Raw genomic sequence first — 22,606 nt, 5'->3', positions numbered from 1 at the left:
GCCTTTTGGTGGATGAATTAGGATTTGTCTGTTTTTTATGTTCATGATTAACTTGGGTTATTTATGTGGAGCACTCCAGCAATGTTATATCCATGAGTAAGGCTGTTGCCAAAACGCGTTGGATATTTGTGCTGAAATAAATTAAATTTTCATATTTGAGGTGTCCTGGTTCTCCTGATATCGAAGGGAGCATTGAAGGTTATATATATATATATATATATATATATATATATATATATATATATATATATATATATATATATATATATATATATATATATATATATATATATATATATATATATATATTCGATGGCATGTGTAGCTGCAGATACACATGCTGTGCACAGTCCGCCATCTGGTGTTGGGCTCGGAGTGTTACAAGTTATTTTTCTTCGAAGAAGTCTTTTCGAGTCACGAGACCGAGGGACTCCTCCCATTTCGACTCCATTGCGCATGGGCGTCGACTCCATCCTAGATTGTTTTTTTTCCGCCATCGGGTTCGGACGTGTTCCTTTTCGCTCCGTGTTTCGGGTCGGAAAGTTAGTTAGAATCTCAGAAAAAAAAGTCGGTTTTGTTTGCGTTCGGTATCGGGTTAGTTAGAACAAATCGACACCGAATTCTGAAGAGCTCCGGTGGCCCTTCGGGGTTTTTTCGATCCCCCGTCGGGGCCTGGTCGGCCCGGCCACACGTGACTTCAAGGCTGATGGAACGGACCCCATTCCGCTTCTACCCAAAATGCCATAACAAGTATCCGTATACGGATCAGCATCTGGTCTGTAACTTGTGCTTGTCTCCCGAGCACAAGGAAGATACTTGTGAAGCCTGTCGAGCGTTTCGGTCGAGAAAGACATTAAGAGACCGAAGAGCCAGAAGATTGCAAATGGCGTCGACGCCGACAGGACAACAGCGTTTCGAGGAGGAAGAAGAAGCTTTCTCCATCCACGAGTCGGACTCGGAAGAGATCGAGGCCGAAGAAACGCCAAAAACCGTGAGTAAGACGTCGAAACATAAGACTCACGAGAAGTCAACAAAAGCCCAGGGGACGCCACCGCCAACAGGCCATGGCTTAACCCGAAAAATAGGTGACCGATCATCGGCACCGAAAAAGGGCACGCTTGTGGCGAAGTCATCCGACTCAGGTCGAGATACCGCCACACAGCAACCTCGGACCCGAGACAGTGGCTCCGAAAAAATTCGGCACCGAGACAGCGGCACCAAAGAAGTTCGGCACCGAGACACCACGCCGAAAATAAAAAAGGTTTCTTCAGAGCCTAAAAAGACATCCGAAAAAGTTTCGGTTCCGAAACACCCAGCCTCGGAGCCGAAAACAGGTTCCTACACAGAGGAACAAGGATTAACCTCCCAAATGCAAAAGCATAGATTCAGAGAGGAACTTGAAGCTGTAGAACCAGACTATACACAAAGAAGGCTCCACATTCATGAGGACACAGGGAAGATAACCACTCTTCCCCCAATTAAAATAAAAAGAAAACTTGCCTTTCAACAAAAGGACAAGCAGCCACAGGCAAAAGTGGCAAGGAAAACAACTCCACCACCGTCTCCACCACCATCAATACACGCATCACCAGTAACAACTCCACCACTGATGCACTCCCCAGCTCATACTACAATGAGTCAGGATGATCCTGATGCATGGGACCTTTACGACGCCCCAGTATCAGACAACAGCCCAGACTCGTACCCTGCAAGACCGTCGCCACCTGAGGACAGTACATCTTACACACAGGTGGTTGCAAGAGCAGCTGCTTTTCACAACGTCAACTTGCATTCCGAACCAATTGAGGATAATTTTTTGTTTAACACCCTATCATCCACCCATAGCCAGTACCAAAGCCTACCTATGCTCCCAGGAATGCTAAAACATTCAAAACAGATCTTTCAAGATCCAGTTAAAGGCAGAGCCATAACTCCAAGGGTGGAGAAAAAATACAAGCCACCGCCAACAGATCCCGTTTATATTACAACGCAATTGACACCAGACTCAGTAGTTGTCGGGGCAGCTCGTAAGAGAGCGAACTCTCATACCTCAGGGGACGCACCACCTCCAGACAAGGAGAGTCACAAATTTGATGCGGCGGGCAAAAGGGTGGCAGCACAAGCAGCAAACCAATGGCGCATTGCCAATTCACAAGCACTTTTGGCAAGATATGATAGAGCTCATTGGGATGAGATGCAGCATTTCATAGAACACTTACCCAAAGAGTTCCAGAAAAGGGCGCAACAGGTGGTAGAAAAAGGACAAAGTATCTCAAATAATCAGATACGGTCTTCAATGGATGCAGCAGATACGGCTGCAAGGACAGTAAACACTGCAATAACAATAAGAAGGCACGCATGGCTGCGTACTTCAGGGTTCAAGCCGGAAATTCAACAAGCCGTGCTAAATATGCCCATTAATGAACAGCAGTTGTTTGGGCCGGAAGTCGACACTGCTATTGAAAAACTCAAGAAAGACACTGATACAGCCAAAGCCATGGGCGCACTCTACTCCCCGCAGAGCAGAGGCACTTTTCGTAAATCACCTTTTAGGGGAGGGTTTCGAGGTCAACCAACAGAAAGCACAACATCACAAGCAAGGCCCACTTACCAGAGCCAATATCAGCGGGGAGGTTTTCGGGGGCAATATAGAGGAGGCCAATTCCAGAAGAATAGGGGAAAGTTCCCAAGCCCCAAAACTCCTCAAAATAAACAGTGACTTACAAGTCACACAACCCCATCACATAACACCTGTGGGGGGGAGACTAAGCCAATTTTACAAACATTGGGAGGAAATAACAACAGACACTTGGGTCTTAGCAATTATCCAGCATGGTTATTGCATAGAATTTCTCAAATTCCCTCCACACATCCCACAGAAAACACACAGTATGTCAAAACAACATATAGACCTTCTAGGACTAGAAGTTCAAGCATTGTTACAAAAAGAAGCAATAGAATTAGTACCAAATCTACAAATAAACACAGGAGTTTACTCACTGTACTTTCTAATACCCAAAAAGGACGGCAGTCTGAGACCAATACTAGATCTCAGAACACTAAATACCTACATCAAATCAGACCACTTTCACATGGTTACATTACAAGACGTAATCCCACTGCTCAAACAACAAGACTACATGACAACACTAGACCTAAAGGATGCGTATTTCCATATACCAATACATCCTTCACACAGAAAATACCTAAGGTTCGTATTCCAAGGAATACATTACCAATTCAAAGTGTTGCCATTCGGAATAACAACTGCGCCAAGAGTTTTTACAAAATGCCTGGCGGTAGTAGATGCACATATCAGAAGGCAGCAAATACATGTGTTCCCGTACTTAGACGACTGGTTAATCAAAACCAACACGCTAAAACAGTGTTCACAGCACACAAAATATGTCATACAAATCCTCCACAAACTAGGTTTCTCGATCAACTACACAAAGTCACACCTTATGCCGTGTCAAACACAGCAATACTTAGGAGCGACAATCAACACAGCAAAAGGGATTGCCACTCCAAGTCCACAAAGGGTTCAAACATTTGACAATGTAATACAGGCCATGTACCCAAAACGAAGGGTACAAGTCAAAATGGTAATGAAACTGCTAGGCATGATGTCTTCATGCATAGCCATTGTCCCAAACGCAAGGTTGCACATGCGGCCCTTACAACAGTGCCTAGCATCACAATGGTCACAAGCACAGGGTCAGCTTCTAGATCTGGTGTTGATAGACCGCCAAACATACATCTCGCTTCTATGGTGGAACAGTATAAATTTAAACCAAGGGCGGCCTTTCCAAGACCCAGTGCCACAATACGTCATAACGACAGATGCTTCCATGACAGGGTGGGGAGCACACCTCAATCAACACAGCATCCAAGGACAATGGGACATACATCAAAGACAGTTTCACATAAATCACTTAGAACTGTTAGCGGTATTTCTAGCGCTGAAAGCATTTCAGCCCATAATAACCCAAAAATACATTCTAGTCAAAACAGACAACATGACAACAATGTATTACTTAAACAAACAGGGAGGGACGCACTCAACACAGTTGTGTCTCCTTACACAAAAAATATGGCATTGGGCGATTCACAACCACATTCGCCTAATAGCACAATTTATTCCAGGAATTCAGAACCAGTTAGCAGACAATCTCTCTCGGGATCACCAACAAATCCACGAATGGGAGATTCACCCCCAAATAATAAAAACGTACTTTCAAATTTGGGGAAAACCTCAAATAGATCTATTTGCAACAAAGGAAAACTCAAAATGCCAAAACTTCGCATCCAGATACCCACAAGACCAATCCCAAGGCAATGCTCTATGGATGAACTGGTAAGGGATATTTGCGTACGCTTTTCCCCCTCTCCCGCTCCTTCCATATCTGGTAAACAGGTTGAGTCAAAACAAACTCATACTAATAGCACCAACATGGGCGAGGCAACCTTGGTACACAACACTACTAGACCTTTCGGTAGTACCTCATGTCAAACTACCCAACAGACCAGATCTGTTAACACAACACAAACAACAGGTCAGACATCCAAATCCAGCATCTCTGAATCTAGCAATTTGGCTCCTGAAATCCTAGAATTCGGACACTTAGACCTCACACAAGAATGTATGGAGGTCATAAGACAAGCTAGGAAACCTACCACTAGACACTGCTACGCAAATAAGTGGAAAAGATTTGTTTATTACTGCCAAAATAATCAAATCCAGCCATTACACGCATCTCCAAAAGATACAGTAGGATATTTACTACATTTACAAAAATCAAATCTAGCTTTCTCTTCCATAAAGATACATCTTACCGCAATATCAGCTTACCTGCAAATTACTCATTCAACTTCATTATTTAGAATACCAGTCATAAAAGCGTTTATGGAAGGCCTAAAGAGAATTATACCACCAAGAACGCCACCTGTTCCTTCATGGAACCTCAATATTGTCCTAACACGACTCATGGGTCCACCATTTGAACCCATGCATTCTTGTGAAATGCAATACTTAACGTGGAAAGTTGCATTTTTAATTGCCATCACATCTCTAAGAAGAGTGAGTGAAATTCAAGCTTTTACCATACAAGAACCATTTATTCAAATACACAAAAATAAAATAGTCCTACGAACAAATCCAAAATTTTTACCAAAGGTAATCTCACCGTTCCACTTGAATCAAACGGTAGAATTACCAGTGTTCTTCCCGCAGCCAGATTCTATAGCTGAAAGAGCACTACATACATTAGACATCAAAAGAGCGCTAATGTATTACATTGACAGAACAAAACTAATTCGAAAAACAAAACAACTATTTATTGCTTTTCAAAAACCTCATACAGGAAATCCAATTTCAAAACAAGGCATTGCTAGATGGATAGTTAAATGCATAAAAACCTGCTATATTAAAGCAAAGAGAGAGCTGCCTATTACACCAAAGGCACACTCAACCAGAAAGAAAGGTGCTACCATGGCCTTTCTAGTAAATATTCCAATGAACGAAATATGTAAGGCAGCAACATGGTCTACGCCTCATACATTTACCAAGCACTACTGTGTGGATGTGTTAACTGCACAACAGGCCACAATAGGTCAAGCTGTACTAAAAACATTATTTCAAACAACTTCAACTCCTACAGGCCGAACCACCGCTTTTGGGGAGATAACTGCTTACTAGTCTATGCACAGCATTTTGTATCTGCAGCTACACATGCCATCGAACGGAAAATGTCACTTAGCCAGTGTACATCTGTTCGTGGCATTAGTCGCTGCAGATTCACATGCGCCCACCCGCCTCCCCGGCAGCCTGTAGCCGTTTAGAAGTAGATCTTAAACATTTGTACATTTGTAAATATATTACTTGACGCTTCATTATGTACATACGTATTCACTCCATTGCATGGGCACTATTACTAGCATACACAACTACTACCTCACCCTCTGCGGGGAAAACAATCTAAGATGGAGTCGACGCCCATGCGCAATGGAGTCGAAATGGGAGGAGTCCCTCGGTTTCGTGACTCGAAAAGACTTCTTCGAAGAAAAACAACTTGTAACACTCCGAGCCCAACACCAGATGGCGGACTGTGCACAGCATGTGAATCTGCAGCGACTAATGCCACGAACAGATGTACACTGGGTAAGTGACATTTTCCATATATAATGACAAGTTAAGACACTTGAGCATATATAAAAGGACAATGTAAAATGTCAACTTGTGGCGTAAAAAAAGGCCGAATTTCGAGAGTCCGAGTCATTTTGGAAGTTGCTAATCGAATCCGGGAGAATTGAAGACAGGAAATCTTCCACTTCGGCAGGTGGTGAAGTAGGAAACTCATCTCCAAGGAAAGCCAAGGAGCCTTCATGTTCCAAAGCCTGAGCTCCAGCAGCATTCAGTGGTGTGCCCAATAATGAGCTCAGAGCTGCATCCTCCATGAAGGGCAACTCATAAGCAGCTTCCCGTAGCAAACGCACTCTCAACGCGCATGTCTGGTAATGAGCCCTCAGGAGAGAAAATCAACAGATTAGCGTCCAATGAAAGCAAGCAATGCGTCGAAAGGCAAACTTTCAGTGCCTGTTCGAACAAGCACCAGAGGCACCGAAACAAGGGTTACACACAGTGCAAAACCGGTCTGAATGGCAGTCACACTCCAATTGTACCAAGAGTGATGCTCCAAAGTACTGCATCATGCATTCACGACACAGCTGCACTGGTGGGAGCGCTTTCAGTCCTCCTCGTTGTAGCGGGACAGCCCTAGCGCAAAAAAAGTAGCAGTAGCAAGATGCCACCTATTATAGCCAAAGTTATCGGAAAACCCCTGAAAATACTGGACAATATTGAGTGGATGGCTGATGGTATTAAACAAAATATAGAGGAGAAGGTGTGAACGAAACCAGAACCAACAGCTTTAAAAGAATTTGCGATTCCAGTAATACTGGATGCATTAAATATTCGTCCCAGAAGCTCACCAAAGTGTCTCGGAAAGTTAGTACTTAAAAGGGACTGTATCTCTGCTAATGACCCTGCCACCTGAAATGTGTAGGTCTCGCATGCAGATGTGAGTGCCACATGTTTTTGGAACAATAAAGCCCTCAGTCTGCTCAACTTGTCAAAATTCACATTGGAAGTAGCAATATGGGTCCAAATCTCAGCTACTTCCCTCCCTTTTGTAGGAGGGAAAAAGTATGTTCCCACAGCATGTAACAATCTTAGAGACCAAAACAACAAACTGTTCCAGCTCACATCCCACAACAGTTTTCTCCTAGCCTTTCATATCTGCCTACTGGAATGTGTTTTGAGCAGGATGTAAATTGAAGTGTTGAAATAGGCAGACTAATAACTCTGTATTAACCATTCAGCAGATGGTATTTCAACCACAGTAAAAGGCAACTTTTCTAACTTTTCAATGTATTATATGACATAAGTTGCTTTTTTCTTAGCCATTAGTTGTTGTCATGTTACATTAAATGTGGAAAATATGTCCCTTGCGCTAATGTGTTACCAGGGAACGCGACCTGCCTTCAGTGTTTGAAGTGTCCAACCCAACTGCATTAATGGACTCTGTCCATGGTGTCAAAAAGACATATCATTTTGTATTATGTGAATTGCTGAAGAAACGGTGTTTAAGTTGTATATTCGGTCGGACGGGGTATTAATCTCATTATCTACAACAGCTAATGCCTTCTTTAAGTTTTCCTGATCTATTTGCCTTAACTGGGCAGCAGCAGCTTGTTGGGAAAGCTTCCAAATTTAATTAAATACGGCGTGTAAGAAGCACTTTCTGGGTTGTTTTCTGGGGCCTGACAGGAAGTCCTGTAAGTCAGTGTTATTAGACAGGAGACTGAGGTGTTCTATAACTGCATCTACTGAGGAACTCTTCAGCCATTGCTTGCATAGTTTCCCTACGCTGTATGTTGTTATTATACCTGCATGTTCGGATGACAAATAGCAAGGGTCCGGCTTACTAGTTCTAAAACCCCCGTGGAGTTTATAAAACGCTCATGACACCCATTGGTATCTATTGGCCACAATAACCACCCGCCAGAACGTGACAGTGAAGCATTGAACGTGCCATTCTGGATCCATTCATCAAGCTGATCTACAGTTGCAATTATATACTTTTGCCGTTTATTAAACTTTGCAGGGGCAGGAATACTGGGTGCATTCAATTCCTTAATCTTTGCTAAGCCCAAACAACTTGTCTGTTGTACAGTTTCATTTAAAAATATCATTTGAACAGGTATCAGGCATGCTCTAAATAAAGCTTCCTTCCACCTTATTTTCCAATTTCTAGTTATCCACACACTTTAAGTCAATCGACTTTAGCAGTATTCAGAGCCTTCTACAGCCGACCTAGAAACAAAGGAATCCGAATAAATGAATTTCGTATCTGTCAATAATGTGTACATTTTCCATTGATGGCAATTTAAAATATGATGCAGCACTTTTAACATTGTGCCCAGAAAAATATGCAAACTTTTCAGAATATGTTTTAGGAATCCCTTGTGGTGGAGTTGGATAATGTTTCCATTGTATATAATTAAAATATTCTTTGGGGTACTTGCGCTGTGAATGAAATAGTGCCCGTAATAATTATAGCAAAACATATCACCATAATTCTCTTAAGATAGGGAAACATTTTCACTTTCAAATACAGTATAATACTGCAATACAGTCATCATAGAATCAACTGTTTTCACATCTCAGTCATCAGAAACAACTCCGGGAATCATTATATCGTTCATTGAAAGTTTAAACACATATGGTATTTGAATATCCTCCCTGGGGCCGTATACATCAAATGTGACTTTCTCCCAAACAATCCCATCAGGAATTGGTATAGCGGATATGTTCACGAAAGACGAGTTTCTGCAGACTTTGTGAGAAGAAAAATTGGTTTTAGGACCTCATCCACTGGTTCAACTGCTGATTTTTCAGGGAGAAAATGACCATGTATTAATAGAAAGAATGTTATGACCAAGCCCATCCAAAGGAGGAAAGCTAATGCAGTCAAGGAAAGCCACAGATACTTCCATGGGAAAATAAAGTAATTTGTTTTAAGCCAGTTTATCAGCTTGCGTGTTTTTGGCAGTTTAGATGTAGAAGAGGCAAATGAGTCAGAGAAAGTATCATTGGCGTTGGCAAAGTATCCAGAAGTAGTTAGTGCAAAAACTGGAGCCGTATTTGTAGGAGGAGACTTGGTAGGGGTCTCCCGCGGTGGTTTATAGTAAATGACGCCATCCATCTGTGTTGAAGTTGTGTCAAATCGATCAGTACTTTCAGTATTGTTTGTTGTAACAGATGTTAGTGGAACTAATGCAAGATCATTTTCCACCCTCCCCAAGCTCGGAGAGGTGTCGGTGTTGCTACTCACAACTTGTAGAGGAACGTCCTGACCAGTAGTGAGAGGGATTCGGGAACTACTGGCTGCTCCTCTTGGTCTGCTGTGCAGGATCGGCCACATGGTGTAACTTGACATTGACAATAGATATAAAGTGATTTTCTTTAGCACCAGCCAACAGCTATAGAATGACAGTTCTGGTACTGTGTATTCCCAAGACTGGGACCAGTGCATGATAAGAAGGACCAAACTCCTGTTTCACAGCAACTTTTTCGCGTACTAGATCCCCAATTTAAGGAATCCAGCCGGTAGGTGTTATTAGTACATCCTTAATTTCTGTGGAGGCATCACTGGCAGAAGCGTTGTCATCATGGAACTGTTGTAATTCCTGCAAGACAGTGACACGTTAATTTATGTCAAATGGTGTTTCTGCCATCTCCACGCCAGGATCATCAAGATCTGGAGCATACATTTGAGTTCCAAACAGGCACTCGTTTGAAGTACTACCCCCCCCAGGGACCTTCTAGGCAAATTAAGTGCTCTCTGAACTCCATACAGGTGACTAAGCCAACTACGACCCGTACCTAAGACTCTGGCTGTCAAGGATTGCTTCAAATCACGGTTTCGTCGCTCCACAACACTATTTCCCTCGGGCTGAAATGGAGACAAGTAATGGAGTTGGACCCCTAACAAAGCCATGTCGTCCCTGAATGCCCTTGAGGCGAAAGCCGGGCCCTGCTCCGAGTGGAAAGCCACAACTGCATATGTACCTACAAAGACTTGCAAATCTTTAATAACAGTCCGAGCGTCAGCCGAGCGTTGTGGCCACACCCATAGAAATCTGTAGCAGGAGTCAACAGCGACTAAAATGTATTTGTATGCACTGTCCGACGTTAGGGGACCGCAGTGGTCCAAGTACACTCATTGTAATGGTTTGTTAGAAATTAGGAGGGTTGTCTGCGGTGGATGTTTGACGGGGGAGCGCTTAATTTGTTGGCAGATGTCACAACAAAGGACATACTGCTTGGCCTGTTTGTATAGGGCTGGCCACCAATAACGTGCTTCCACCAATGCTATTGTAGCTGCCACACCAGCATGGGCAGATGCTATCCCCTCATGCGCTGCTTTAATCAATTCTGATCTTATATCTTTGTTGGGAATTACTCAAACCCCTACACCTGGCATTTTTACTTTGGCTTCAAGACAGATTCTCATTCAGTAGGAATATTTAGCAGGAAATGCTTTTGGATAGGGCGTGCCTTTAGCCGTGACTTTCACGCAGCCCATATGTTATTGTACGGTTTCGTTCCATGACAGCAACAGCATCCGTAGCTACTGCTAATTTGGCAGCTTCCTCAGCCAGTGTATCTAGCAATGTGTATTCCACCGTGCTGGTTTCCAAGTGTATGTACAACATGGACGTTTGGTTGCGTTTCCTTCAGATCCGCTACTTTGCCCCACAGGAGTCTGTGTTTGGTGTTGCCTTTAGAATCCCTGAACCCATTCTGGCGCTAGTAATGAAGGTATTCATTGAAGGACTGGACACAGTAGTACGAATCACAGACAATCAGTGGTGGCTATGCCGGATCCGTGTGTTAAAGTGCCATCACCAGAGCCTTTAGCTCTGCTGGTTGTGCTGTGCAATCCCCTAGGGTTTGCATGTTTGTATGTTGGGGACAAAATGCATTATCCTCCATGTAGCCACTTTTTACTGTGCAAGCAGTGGAGTATTGATGTTTTGTGCCAACTGCAGGTTGTGTTGAGCCATCGGTGTACACGACTCTTTGATATTGATCAATAGGCAGTGTATTTGCAGGAACTGGGTATTCTAGTTCATATTGCAAAAATTAATGAGTTTATAATTTAGAGTTGAAAATGAAGTCAACATCAGTGGCTGTCAAAGATGTTGCCTATTGAATCCAGCGTGGATGTAATGCTTTAGCGTTTGGAACACTGGCTTTGGTAACCGCCTCAAGGGCTAGGAATGAAGATACAACAATAATGCGTTTCCCCTGGGCTAGTGGTCTTTCTTTAATGACTGCCATCTGAAAAGTAGTGATAATTTTCTCAGTGGGAGCAAAGCGTTGTTCTGCTGCTGAATACAAATGTGATTTGTATGTAATCGGGACTGTCTAAACCCTTATTTGAAGTTACATAGGTGAAGCCAATGGCAACAGCAATTACTCTGACCAGATGTTTTTTGTTGTCCCTTTTGTGTAGGTGTTGTGCTGCAATCATGTCTGTTTGCAAAGCTCTGAGAATGCGTGTGTGTTTGACTGTCCAAAATTTACTTGAAGAGTCAGGACGTATTAAGTAATATAAAGGTTTTATGCGCAATGCATAATCTGGAATGTATATTCTGCCAATTTTTGGAAAACCCAGTAGGGATTGGAGATTTTTTAATTGTATTTGGAGATTGTAACTGTGTGCATTTTTCCAAGAATTGTGGCGCTAGGCTCTTTCCTTCACTTGATAGCTCGTATCCCAAAAACAGGACGCTAAGGAAGGCTATTTTTGTTTTTTTTGTTTTAATTTAATTTGCAGCTGAACTCTGCAAATCTCACAACAATGGGGGCTACTCCTCTTAAATGTTGCAGTAATTCATTATCCGTGAGATAGACATTATCTACATAGGACAATGCTTCAGAGTCAGTGTCGTGCAATATTGAAGTCACACGAGCTGCGAACAGTCCTGGATTGTTCTTGTACTCCTGGGGTAAACTACAGAATTTTTATCTGAGAGCCTAGTGCACTGAAGCTTATTAAGTCTCTACTCTCAGGCGCTATATTTTGGCAGAAAAGAACATTGGAAATGTCCAGTGTTTTGTATTTTTTACGCACTATGTTGTTCATGAGTGCTGTGCTATTTGAGTTTTGTATGTGCATGTTTAAATGTCTGTAGTCTAAGACTATTCTGTACGAATAGTCCAGTTTAGCTACTGGGAATAAGGGATTATTCATTGAGACACAGGGTTCGATTATGCCCTGGCACACCAGTTGTGTGAGGATTTCCCTCATGGGTGCTTTAGCATCATGTTTTATTGGCTATTGGGGTTGTGGTTGGGGTTGATTTTTAATATGAATTACATGATAGGGGGAATCTTTATCCCATCCAATGGGGTTGCGATATAATGCGGGTGTCTGCGCCAGTGCCGAATCAATGGCGTAGGATTCTGCGAGCTCCTCGGAAACAAGGGGTGAGAAAGAAGATTTGATAACATCTTGCCCATATGGGCAAGTACGGACAAATTCACGTGGCCAATTCCTTTCGGCCAGTAGAATATCATATATATTTAACACGCTCCCAAAATATTGTGTCGATTGTGCGCTCAGTGTCTCCTTCTAACTGCAATGTTACTTTGTACACTCTATTGGGCGTGGAGACATGCATGTCCGCAGTCTCTACTTGTAGGAAGACATCAGTTGCCTTCACCTCCAGATGCTCTAGAAGATTCCCGCAAACTATTGTGACCTCTGCTGCGCTGTCTAATAGCGCTAATGCCCACTTCTTGTTCTTCAGTAGGGACCTATTCATGAGTGGCATGTCGAACTGCAACTGCTGCCACTTTTTTCTTTTTGAATTGTTTTTTTTTTGGGGAAGTTTCTCTTCTTTTTTTTAAAGAGAAACTTCTGTTGAGCGTTGTGATTCCTGTCTCGGTTTCACGTACTCAATTCTTCGCTCTGACCCCCCACCTCTCTCACTGCGTTTTTCTGGTGAGTCCTGAAAGGAATGAGATTGGAGTGTATTACTATATTTGTATCTGTCGGGCGTTTTTATATTATCTCTGTTTATGAGATTCTGTCTATTCTGTGGGGTCTCCATGTGAGGAGATTCTCCCCATTCTTTTTTAGGTGTTTGTTGTTTTTTATCCCAGCATTTCTTAGTACCCTCAGGAGCTTGCTTGGTAGAATCTTTCTTAGATTTACCCTACAGCTGTGGTTTTGTGTGTCTGGCCCCCAGACTATCTCGACCAATGCTAGAGTAGGTCTCCGCGATAATCTTTGGCAGCTCAGGTTCTTGAACCTGTAGAGGAATGTCCCAGAAGCGCGTGCGAACCGCTAGTGCGACCGCTCCCCCTTTAAGGTTACTTAATATAATTGAGGATACTGTGGCAAAGTTGCCCATTAGTTTCGTCCCCAAGTCCAGGGCCTGGGCAGCCCTGTATTCATCTTGAATTTGTTTCAGTACTTTCAGGAAATTGGCAAATGTCGGTGTACCATGTGCGGTAGTATAGAGCGTGGCAAATACTGTGCCCCAAGTATTACAGTTACCTGTAGTGGGAACCATCCCAAATGGCAAGCACATAGAATATTAACTATGCTTATCCTGAGGTCCCATATGGGGAAATACTGCTTCCAGTGCATTTTTTCTTCCCATTTGGTCAGTACTTTACTCATAATCTAATGTACAGTCGCAGGATTAATGCCTGGCGTTACTGCATGTGGTTGTGCCGGAGCAGCATGTTGTAGGAGGCTGGCCTGGCTTGTAGTGGGTACCAGAGGTACTTAGACCTTGTGCCAGGTCCAGTTATCCCTTGTTAGTGTAGAAGAGGTGTTTCTAGCAGCTTAGGCTGATAGAAGGTAGCTATGGCAAAGCAGATTAGGCTGAACTAGGAGACATGCAAAGCTCCTACTATACCACTGGTGTCATATGCACAATATCATAAGAAAACACAATACACAGAAGTACTAAAAATAAAGGTACTTTATTTTTATGACAATATGCCAAAAATATCTCAGTGAGTACCCTCAGTATGAGGATAAGATATATGTACACAAACCAAAATTATGCAGATAATAGCAAAAGGAAGTAATGCAAGCAATGTAAAATTACAGTAGATTGCAATAGGAGCACATAGGTATAGGGGCAACACAAACCATATACTCCAAAAGTGGAATGCGAACTACGAATGGACCCCAAACCTATGTGAGCTTGTAGAGGGTCGCTGGGATTGTAGGAAAATAGTGAGGGTTAGAAAAATAGCTCACCCCACGACCCTGAAAGGTAGGTGTAAAGTGCACCTGCTACCCCCAGAGAGCACAGAAGTCGTGATAGGGGGATTCTGCAGGAAGAACAAACAGCAGCAATGCAACAACAGTGGATTTCCGGACCTGAGTACCTGTAAGACAAGGGGACCAAGTCCAGTAGTCGGGACAGTGTTGAGAGTGGGCAGGAGCCCAGGAAATGCCAGCTGAGGGTGCAAGGAAGCTGCCACCTGTTGGAAGAAGCTTGGAGTTCTGCAAGAACGAAGAGGACTAGGAACTTCCCCTTTGGAGGATTAATGTCCCACGTCGTGAAGAAGCTTGCAGAGGTGTTCCCATGCAGAAAGACCGCAAACAAGCCTTGCTAGCTGCAAGGGTCGCGGTTAGGGTTTTTGGATGCTGCTGTGGCCCAGGAGGGACCAGGATGTTGCCACTTGGATGAGGAGACAGAGGGGGTGCCCAGCAAGTCAGGGAGCCCTCACAGAAGCAGGCAGCACCCACAGACATACCTGAATAGGCACTTAGAAGAAAAGTGAACCGAAGTCCACCCAAAGTCACAAAAGGGAGTCCCACGACACCGGAGGACAACTCAGAAGGTTGTGCACTGCAGGTTAGAGTGTCGGGGACCCAGGCTTGGCTGTGCACGAAGGAAATCCTGGAAGAGTGCACAGGAGCCGGAGCAGCTGCAAATCACGCGGTACCCAGCAATGCAGTCTAGCGTGGGGGAGGCAAGGACTTACCTCCACCAAACTTGGACTGAAGAGTCACTGGACTGTGGGAGTCACTTGGACAGAGTTGCTGAGTTCCAGGGACCACGCTCGCCGTGCTGAGAGGGGACCCAGAGGACCGGTGATGCAGTCTTTTGTTGCCTGCGGTTGCAGGGGGAAGATTCCGTCGACCCACGGGAGATTTCTTCAGAGCTCCTGGTGCAGAGAGGAGGCAGGCTGCCCCCAGAGCGTGCACCACCTGGGAACAGTCGAGAAAGCCGGCAGGATGAAGCGATACAAGGTTGCTAGTATTCGTCTTGCTACTTTGTTGCGGTTTTGCAGGTGTCCTGAACAGTCAGCGGTCGATCCTTTGGCAGAAGGTGAAGAGGGAGATGCAGAGGAACTCTGGTGAGCTCTTGCCTTCGTTATCTGGTGAGATCCCCAAAGCAGAGACCCTAAATAGCCAGAAAAGGAGGTTTGGCTACCTAGAAAGGAGGATTGGCTGCCAAGAGAGGTAAGAGCCTATCAGAAGGAGCCTCTGACTTCACCTGCTGGCACTGGCCACTCAGAGCACTCCAGTGTGCCACAAACACCTATGTTTCCAAGATGGCAGAGGTCTGGGACACACTGGAGGAGCTCTGGGCACCTCCCCTTGGAGGTGCAGATCAGGGGAGTGGTCACTCCCTTTCCTTTGTCCAGTTTCGCGCCAGAGCAGGGCTGGGGGATCCCTGAACCAGTGTAGACTGGCTTATGCAGAGATGGGCACCATCTGTGCCCATCAAAGTATTTCCAGAGGCTGGGGGAGGCTACTCCTCCCCAGCCTTCACACCTATTTCCAAAGGGAGAGGGTGTTACACCCTCTCTCAGAGGAAGTCCTTTGTTCTGCCTTCCTGGGCCAGGGCTGCCTGGACCCCGGGAGGGCAGAAACCTGTCTGAGGGGTTGGCAGCAGCTGCAGTGGAAACCCCGGAAAGGCAGTTTGGCAGTACCCGGGTTCAGTGCTAGAGACCCGGGGGATCATGGAATTGTCCCCCCAATGCCAGAATGGCATTGGGGGGGACAATTCCATGATCTTAGACATGCTACATGGCCATGTTCGGAGTTACCATTGTGACGCTGTACATAGGTAGTGACCTATGTACAGTGCACGCGTGAAATGGTGTCCCCGCACTCACAAAGTCCGGGGAATTTTCCCTGAACGATGTGGGGGCACCTTGGCTAGTGCCAGGGTGCCCTCACACTAAGTAACTTTGCACCCAACCTTCACCAGGTGAAGGTTAGACATATAGGTGACTTATAAGTTACTTAAGTACAGTGGTAAATGGCTGTGAAATAACGTGGACGTTATTTCACTCAGGCTGCACTGGCAGGCCTGTGTAAGAATTGTCAGAGTTCTCTGTGGGTGGCAAAAGAAATGCAGCAGCCCATAGGGATTTCCTGGAACCCCAATACCATGGGTACCTCAGTACCATACACAAGGGAATTATTTGGGTGTACCAGTATGCCAATGTGAATTGGTAAATTTAGTCACTAGCCTGTTAGTGACAAATTTGGAAAGCAGAGAGAGCGTAACCACTGAGGTTCTGGTTGGCAGAGCCTCAGTGAGACAGTTAGGCATCACACAGGGAACACATACAGGGCACATACGTATGAGCACTGGGGCCCTGCCTGGCAGGGTCCCAGTGACACATAGACTAAAACAACATATATACACTGAAATATGGGGGTAACATGCCAGGCAAGATGGTACTTTCCTACACATGTGCTGGATTTGTATTTAATGTTTGCATTACAAACTGTACTAATCGTCTATATATTTCCATCAGCTCAGCGTATAAGTGCCGGACTTCAGCTACCGCTAAGGTTGCTGCATCAGGGTGAGGTAAATAAGTGGCCAATAAAGTCAGGGTAGGACTATCATTACTTAGAGGACCTAACGTGTAAAATTGTATGGGGTAGGGCGCCATCAAGCCAATTATGTTGTTGATAAGATGGAGGTATTTCTAAATATGCATATGTTCTTTATTGTGCAGGTATATTTACAGATGCATAGTGAAGAAATGTATTTGTGTTCCCATCAGCTGCTGGAAATGTGAGCCAAGAATAAAAAAATTCTGTTATATAGGCTAGATAAGCCTCAACAACAAATGTGACTGGTCCCCCCTGGGCCGTTAGGCCAAGTGCCAGTAAATGTGCGGTAAGGGGTTGTGTCATATTGACTCCAATTCCTACTCGTTGCGAGTTCACCATAACGAATGTTAAATTTTCTTCAGAGACAGGCACACCAGATGGGGCTTATTCTTTTAATGGTTTAAGCTTGAACAACCCACAGCATTAGTTAGGTACTTCCTACTTAGCTGAAGAGGAAATTTAGTGAGACAGAGATACTCAGGAGGACCCGAAAATTAGAGCCTGACCACATGTTGGCGGCGCCATGTCGCGTAGACCATCATCATTTAAATGATACTATGAATCTCTCCGACATGGTCCACATCTCGTAGAGATCTCTCTCAAATGCTCGCTTTCATTGGAGCTATTCTGGACACAGTGCAGTTTTGGGCTTATCCTCCTGAGCAGAAAGTCAAGGATATTCAGGCTATATTAAGGAAGTTTCAGCTTCTTGCCTGGATTTGTGGTGAGACTTACTGAGGCTGCTGGGCCTCATGCCTTTTTGCATCCTGCTAGTGACACATTCCTTTTGGCATATGTAGGCTCTGCAGTGGGACCTGAAGTTCCAGAGGGCGCAGCATCAGGTGAATCTTTCTGACATGTCCAGATTTTAGAGGGAACTGCTAAATACCTGCAGTGGTAGCTAGTGAACCGTGATTGGGTCAGTGGCAGATCCTTTTCCCTTCCCAAACCAGAGTTGGATGCAGCCACCTGGGAGAGGAGGAGATGAGGACTCTGGTCTCCAGTGGAATACAGATTGCACATCATTCGGTTGGAGGTTCCAGTCATCTGAATGGCATTGGAAGCTTTTCTTCCTTCAGTCAGAGGAAGGCTGTTACAGGTTTTCACGGACAACACCACCGCCACATAGCATTGCAACAGGCGGGGAGGAGTCATGGACCCTTTGTCAAGAGGCCTTGTACCTATGGCTTTGGCTGGAACACCAGGGCATATCTCTAGTGGTTCAAAACCAGGAGGGCTCTCTGAACTCTAGAGTGGACAAACTCAGCGATTGAGGCCTAGCAGATCATAAATGGCATCTCCATCTGGAGGTGATGCAAGGTTCCTTCCAAGAGCGGATATAGCCTTGGATAGATCTGTTTGCCTGTGCCTTGAACGTGCAAGGTCAGCAGATTTCCATGCTGGTGTTTGAAAAGCTGCTCTCGCTCAGAGACGCTTTTTGTCTTGAGTGGAGCTCTGGCATCCTGTATGCCTTTCCTGCCCAGAGTTTTGAAGAATATCAGAAACGACGTGGCCCAATTCTTGTGGCTCTAGATTGGGCACCTAGAGTTTGGTATCCCAAGCTGTTGTGCTTGAGCACTGGTCTGCCGATCAGGCTACCTCTTCGGGAGGCTCTTTTGTCGCACCAGCAGAGCAGGGTTCTGAATCCAAACCTGCAAACGCTTTGTCTTCATGTGTAGAGATTGAGCAGCATCAGTTGACCAATTTTTAACATCTGCCTGAAGTCTGCAACGTTATATGGCAGCCTGGCGTCCCTCCACCAAGACTGTATATGCCTGCCGTTGGAGCAGGTTTGTGGCATGGTTTACAAAAAAACACGTTGATTTCTATCTGCACCTGTTTCCCAGGTTCTCATGTTTATTCTTGCCATGACCAACAGGGTTCTATTCTGGGTGTTAAAAGGTTATATTTGTTTCTGCAGTCTCCTGTTATGTATATGTTCCTTAAGGGGGTCTACATCATGTGCTTCCACCAACGCCTTTCATTATGTCACAGTAGAACCTCAACTTAGTTGTCACATTATTGATGTGTGCACCCTTCAAGCCACTACACAACAGTCCACTTGGGCTTCTCACCATCAAAATGCCTTTCTTAGTGCTTTAACGTTTATCCGGAGAGTCAGTCATTTACAGGCACGGTCAGCACATTATTCACATCTTCCCAGGCAAGCTTGTCCTTCAGACTGGGGCATCATTTTTACCGAAGGTGGCAACTCCTTTCACGTAGGCCAGTCTGTCACTCTGCCTACATTTTTATGCTCCGCCTCAGCCCTCTAAAAAAGAAGAGACTCCATCGGCTGGATCAAAAAAAAGAGCGTTGTCATTCTACCTTGACCTCATGAGAGTTTGGGGTGAATGGTCAACACTTCGCAGGGTATGTTGGAGCAAAGAAAGGGAAGGTGGTGCAGTAACGGACCATTTCATGATGGACAGTGCTCTGCATCAAGTTCTGCTACACACTAGAAAAAAGCAACCTCTTGAAGGCTTGTGAGCTCATTCTACCAGAGCCAAGGCTGCTACCACTGCGTTAACTTGTGGAGTTTCTCTCCTGGATATCTGTCAGGCAGCAACTTGGGCTTCTTTGCTCATGTTTACAAAGCATTACTGCCTGGATAGTCAGATCCAGCTTGACTGTCACTTTGGCCGTTCAGTCCTACATGACTTATTCATTTACTCCCTATGCTGCTCCCTCCCCATAGATGTTTACGTATCTGTTCTAAGTAAGGCATTTGCAGCTACAAGTACTTATCAGATGAATACGTTTCTACCTGTGGTTTAACGCCTTATCTGGTAGAGAAACTTTCTAGCCGCAGATTCCTTACAGACCCACCCGTCCTTCCCGCTCTACGAATGGATTTTGGAGTAAAGGGCTGTTCCCCTTTAAAGGGTCCTCGCTTAACGCACCAGTAGTCAATGTTTCTAGTGGCTCTGCACTTCTGGCATGGAAAGGTGTGAAAGAAAATGACGTGCGCTGGGGTACTACCTATATAGGCACAGTACAAGTGACTTCCGGCGGGGATGCCACCAATGCCATGCTGAGCGGAATTATGTTACCTAGCGGCGTGAATGTGTACTGCTCACCAAACGTTTCTAGATCCAGTCTGTGCCTAGGGAATATTCTAAGGCAGTGGTTCCCTACCTGTAGTCTGAGGACCCCTTGGGGGTGGGGGCGTCTGCAAAGTCTACTCAGGGGATCTGTGACTACTTGGAAAATTAAACAATATTAACAGATTAATAAAGTGTATTTAAATAAAGTGGCCAATAGTAGAATTGAAAATACAAAAGCATACTGTAAATGTCAAGCAATTTGAAAGTTGAAAGCTAAAAATTAAATTAGTGTCCTCCGCTTGATTTGTTGGAGCAGTGCAGGTACATCAAACGGAATATAGCATGGTCGATGTTTGGCTTCAGTTGAATTTAGAAAAGCTCCAACCTTTCTATTAAAATTATTTCTTATTCATATTTGTTCAAAAAAAGAAATAAAATGTGTTATCATGCGTGCATGTGTTGTTTGAATGATTGTTTCTGTTTTTTTGTGTATTGTTTTGCGTTTCAAATAATCTACAATGTTTAGGCTTGCGTCGCCGGCTTCCAGTAATGACTGGGGGTACCCTGAATTCCAAAAATGATTCAGTGGAGGTCCCCGGTTTCCGGTAATGATAAAAAGGTGGTACACAGAAGTCAAAAGGCTGGGAACCACTGTTCTAAGGTAAGGAATCTGTGGCTGACTGAAGCAAGCATAATGAGCTATTTGTCAACAGTAGCTGCTGTTCTTGGTTTCATTTCCCCTCCCATGCCGGGGTACTGGATAAGGTAAGGGAGTACAGGAAGTGGTTTTGGCTTGAGAGACCGATAAAAAAGGCAGGAAACTCTGGAGTTTTATTTGCTGACTTGGGCGTACACTTGTCTAAGGAGATATGAGAGGAGGAACGGGTGGTGGGTGGATACAGATCTTACTTGTGGGTCATGTGGAATGTAATGCACTGAACCACCAAATAAGTTAATTATACCCATGAATGTACTACTTTACTTTGTTGGAGAAAATGTTTCCATTAATTAAGATAAACTTTATAAATCTTGTTTTATAGGCAGGATCAAGGTCCAAGTCAAATCAGGCTATGCATGCAAGTTTTAAGAGCTGTCCAGAAACTGGCTCGTGAATCATCCATCATGGCAAGAGAGACTTGGGAAGCTCTTTTGTTGTTCCTACTGCAGGTTAATGACACCCTTTTGGCTGCTCCAACTGTCCCTGGTATGTTTACAGTTTGTATTTTGCTTGCTGATTTTATTAAAGTGAATATTTTGCACTGAGATATTAAGGATAGCTTTTGGAACAGCATTGACAAAGTTAGTACACCTAACAGTTTTAAAGCTACATACAATGCTCTGATGCAGTCTCTTTATAATAAATCCACACATGACCCCCAGAGGAGTAATCCTAGGTAAAGCCGACGAGTTCTATAGCCTTGCTTACTGGGTTATCTCCATAAATTCCCAGTATCATGAAGCAAACTGTGTGAAGCAATTTCTGTGGCATCATCCACATCAGAACCCCATGCTCTGTGAATGGACCAGCTCATCTAGGTTTTCCTTGAGTCTGAAAATAAATGTACTTAGTCTAAACCAGCAGCACATAAAGCATCAGGAAATGTTTTTATTATAACATTCCAGCATGAGTATAATACACAGACCGTGCAAAACAAACAACCTGATGAGAAATATGCCCCAAAGTGCAAAATTACTATTCCAGTTATTCCTTAACTCTGGAGACTTGATAGTCGAAGCAGTGGGTGCCCGTATTCCTCTTGTGCTCGCAGGAAGAAAGAAAACTCCAAACCTTATGGTGACTGCTATGTAAACCTTATCCATTTTCTGATAGCCCACTATCCATAAGTCACTTCCATATGATCCTAAGGCTATCGGCTGTCTTCAGATTACAGTCAGGTGACCTCTAAGGCTGTCTTTTCTGCTTCAAAAACACTACTGCCTTTTTTCTCACTGGCCAACAAATGAAGAATCCTTATGTACCTCCATCGCAGTATTACAAACCATAAGCATTCTTAAATCATTGTTTCAACCTTGGGTAGAGATGAGAGATTTATTGGTCTCGTATATGGGTAGACAAGCCTGCACACAAGTTAGGGGACAAGGTTGTTCAGCTCCTTGAAGATCAGGATGCGATTTTCACTCGTGTTTGCTCTGGCAGTGTCCTGAGCTTTGAAGTGCCTAATTGGGGGTGGCGGGGGTCGGGGGGGGGGGGGGAGGTCGCCATCTTAAAAAGCATTGACAAAGCATGTAGGTTTTGCCTTATTGGTCTAACACAGGCATGTACGCATATTGTTTACATACATTAGCACTTTTAAGGCAGACCTCTTCCCTTTGCTCCTTCTGGTTTCAGATGACAGTTAAAAAAAGAAACCTCAGTGCAACCTTTACATGATTGTTAAAATACCATGATGAAAATTACGCTTTGATTCCGGGCTATAAATGACATGAAAAAGATGTTTGTCTTAAACCTATGTAGGAATCTCACCCACCTCAGTTAGTTGAAATAGGTGACTAGCAGTTTTGGATATGCTTTACTTGGAAGAGTGCAAAATAGTATATGGGTGTATAGGAAAGTACCCTCTTTCTGGCATGGTTACC

The 22,606-nt window shown here is 44.2% G+C and overlaps 1 protein-coding gene across 4 annotated transcripts in view; it reads left to right on the top strand.

Moving 5' to 3' along the window:
- Positions 1 to 22,606, top strand: part of RALGAPB (Ral GTPase activating protein non-catalytic subunit beta) — a 1,713,320-nt gene that overhangs the window by 116,099 nt on the left and 1,574,615 nt on the right. For all 4 annotated transcript variants that reach the window (XM_069243900.1, XM_069243898.1, XM_069243901.1 and 1 more), the window contains one exon: positions 21,049 to 21,212. In XM_069243900.1, coding sequence (XP_069100001.1) covers positions 21,049 to 21,212 — 164 coding nt within the window. The remainder of the gene's footprint in view (positions 1 to 21,048; positions 21,213 to 22,606) is intronic.

Source organism: Pleurodeles waltl, chromosome 7 (genome assembly GCF_031143425.1).
Source record: "Pleurodeles waltl isolate 20211129_DDA chromosome 7, aPleWal1.hap1.20221129, whole genome shotgun sequence".
Lineage (NCBI taxonomy): Eukaryota > Metazoa > Chordata > Amphibia > Caudata > Salamandridae > Pleurodeles > Pleurodeles waltl.
The sequence above is the reverse complement of the archived record's forward strand: the minus strand, read 5'-3'. Positions and strand labels throughout refer to the sequence as shown.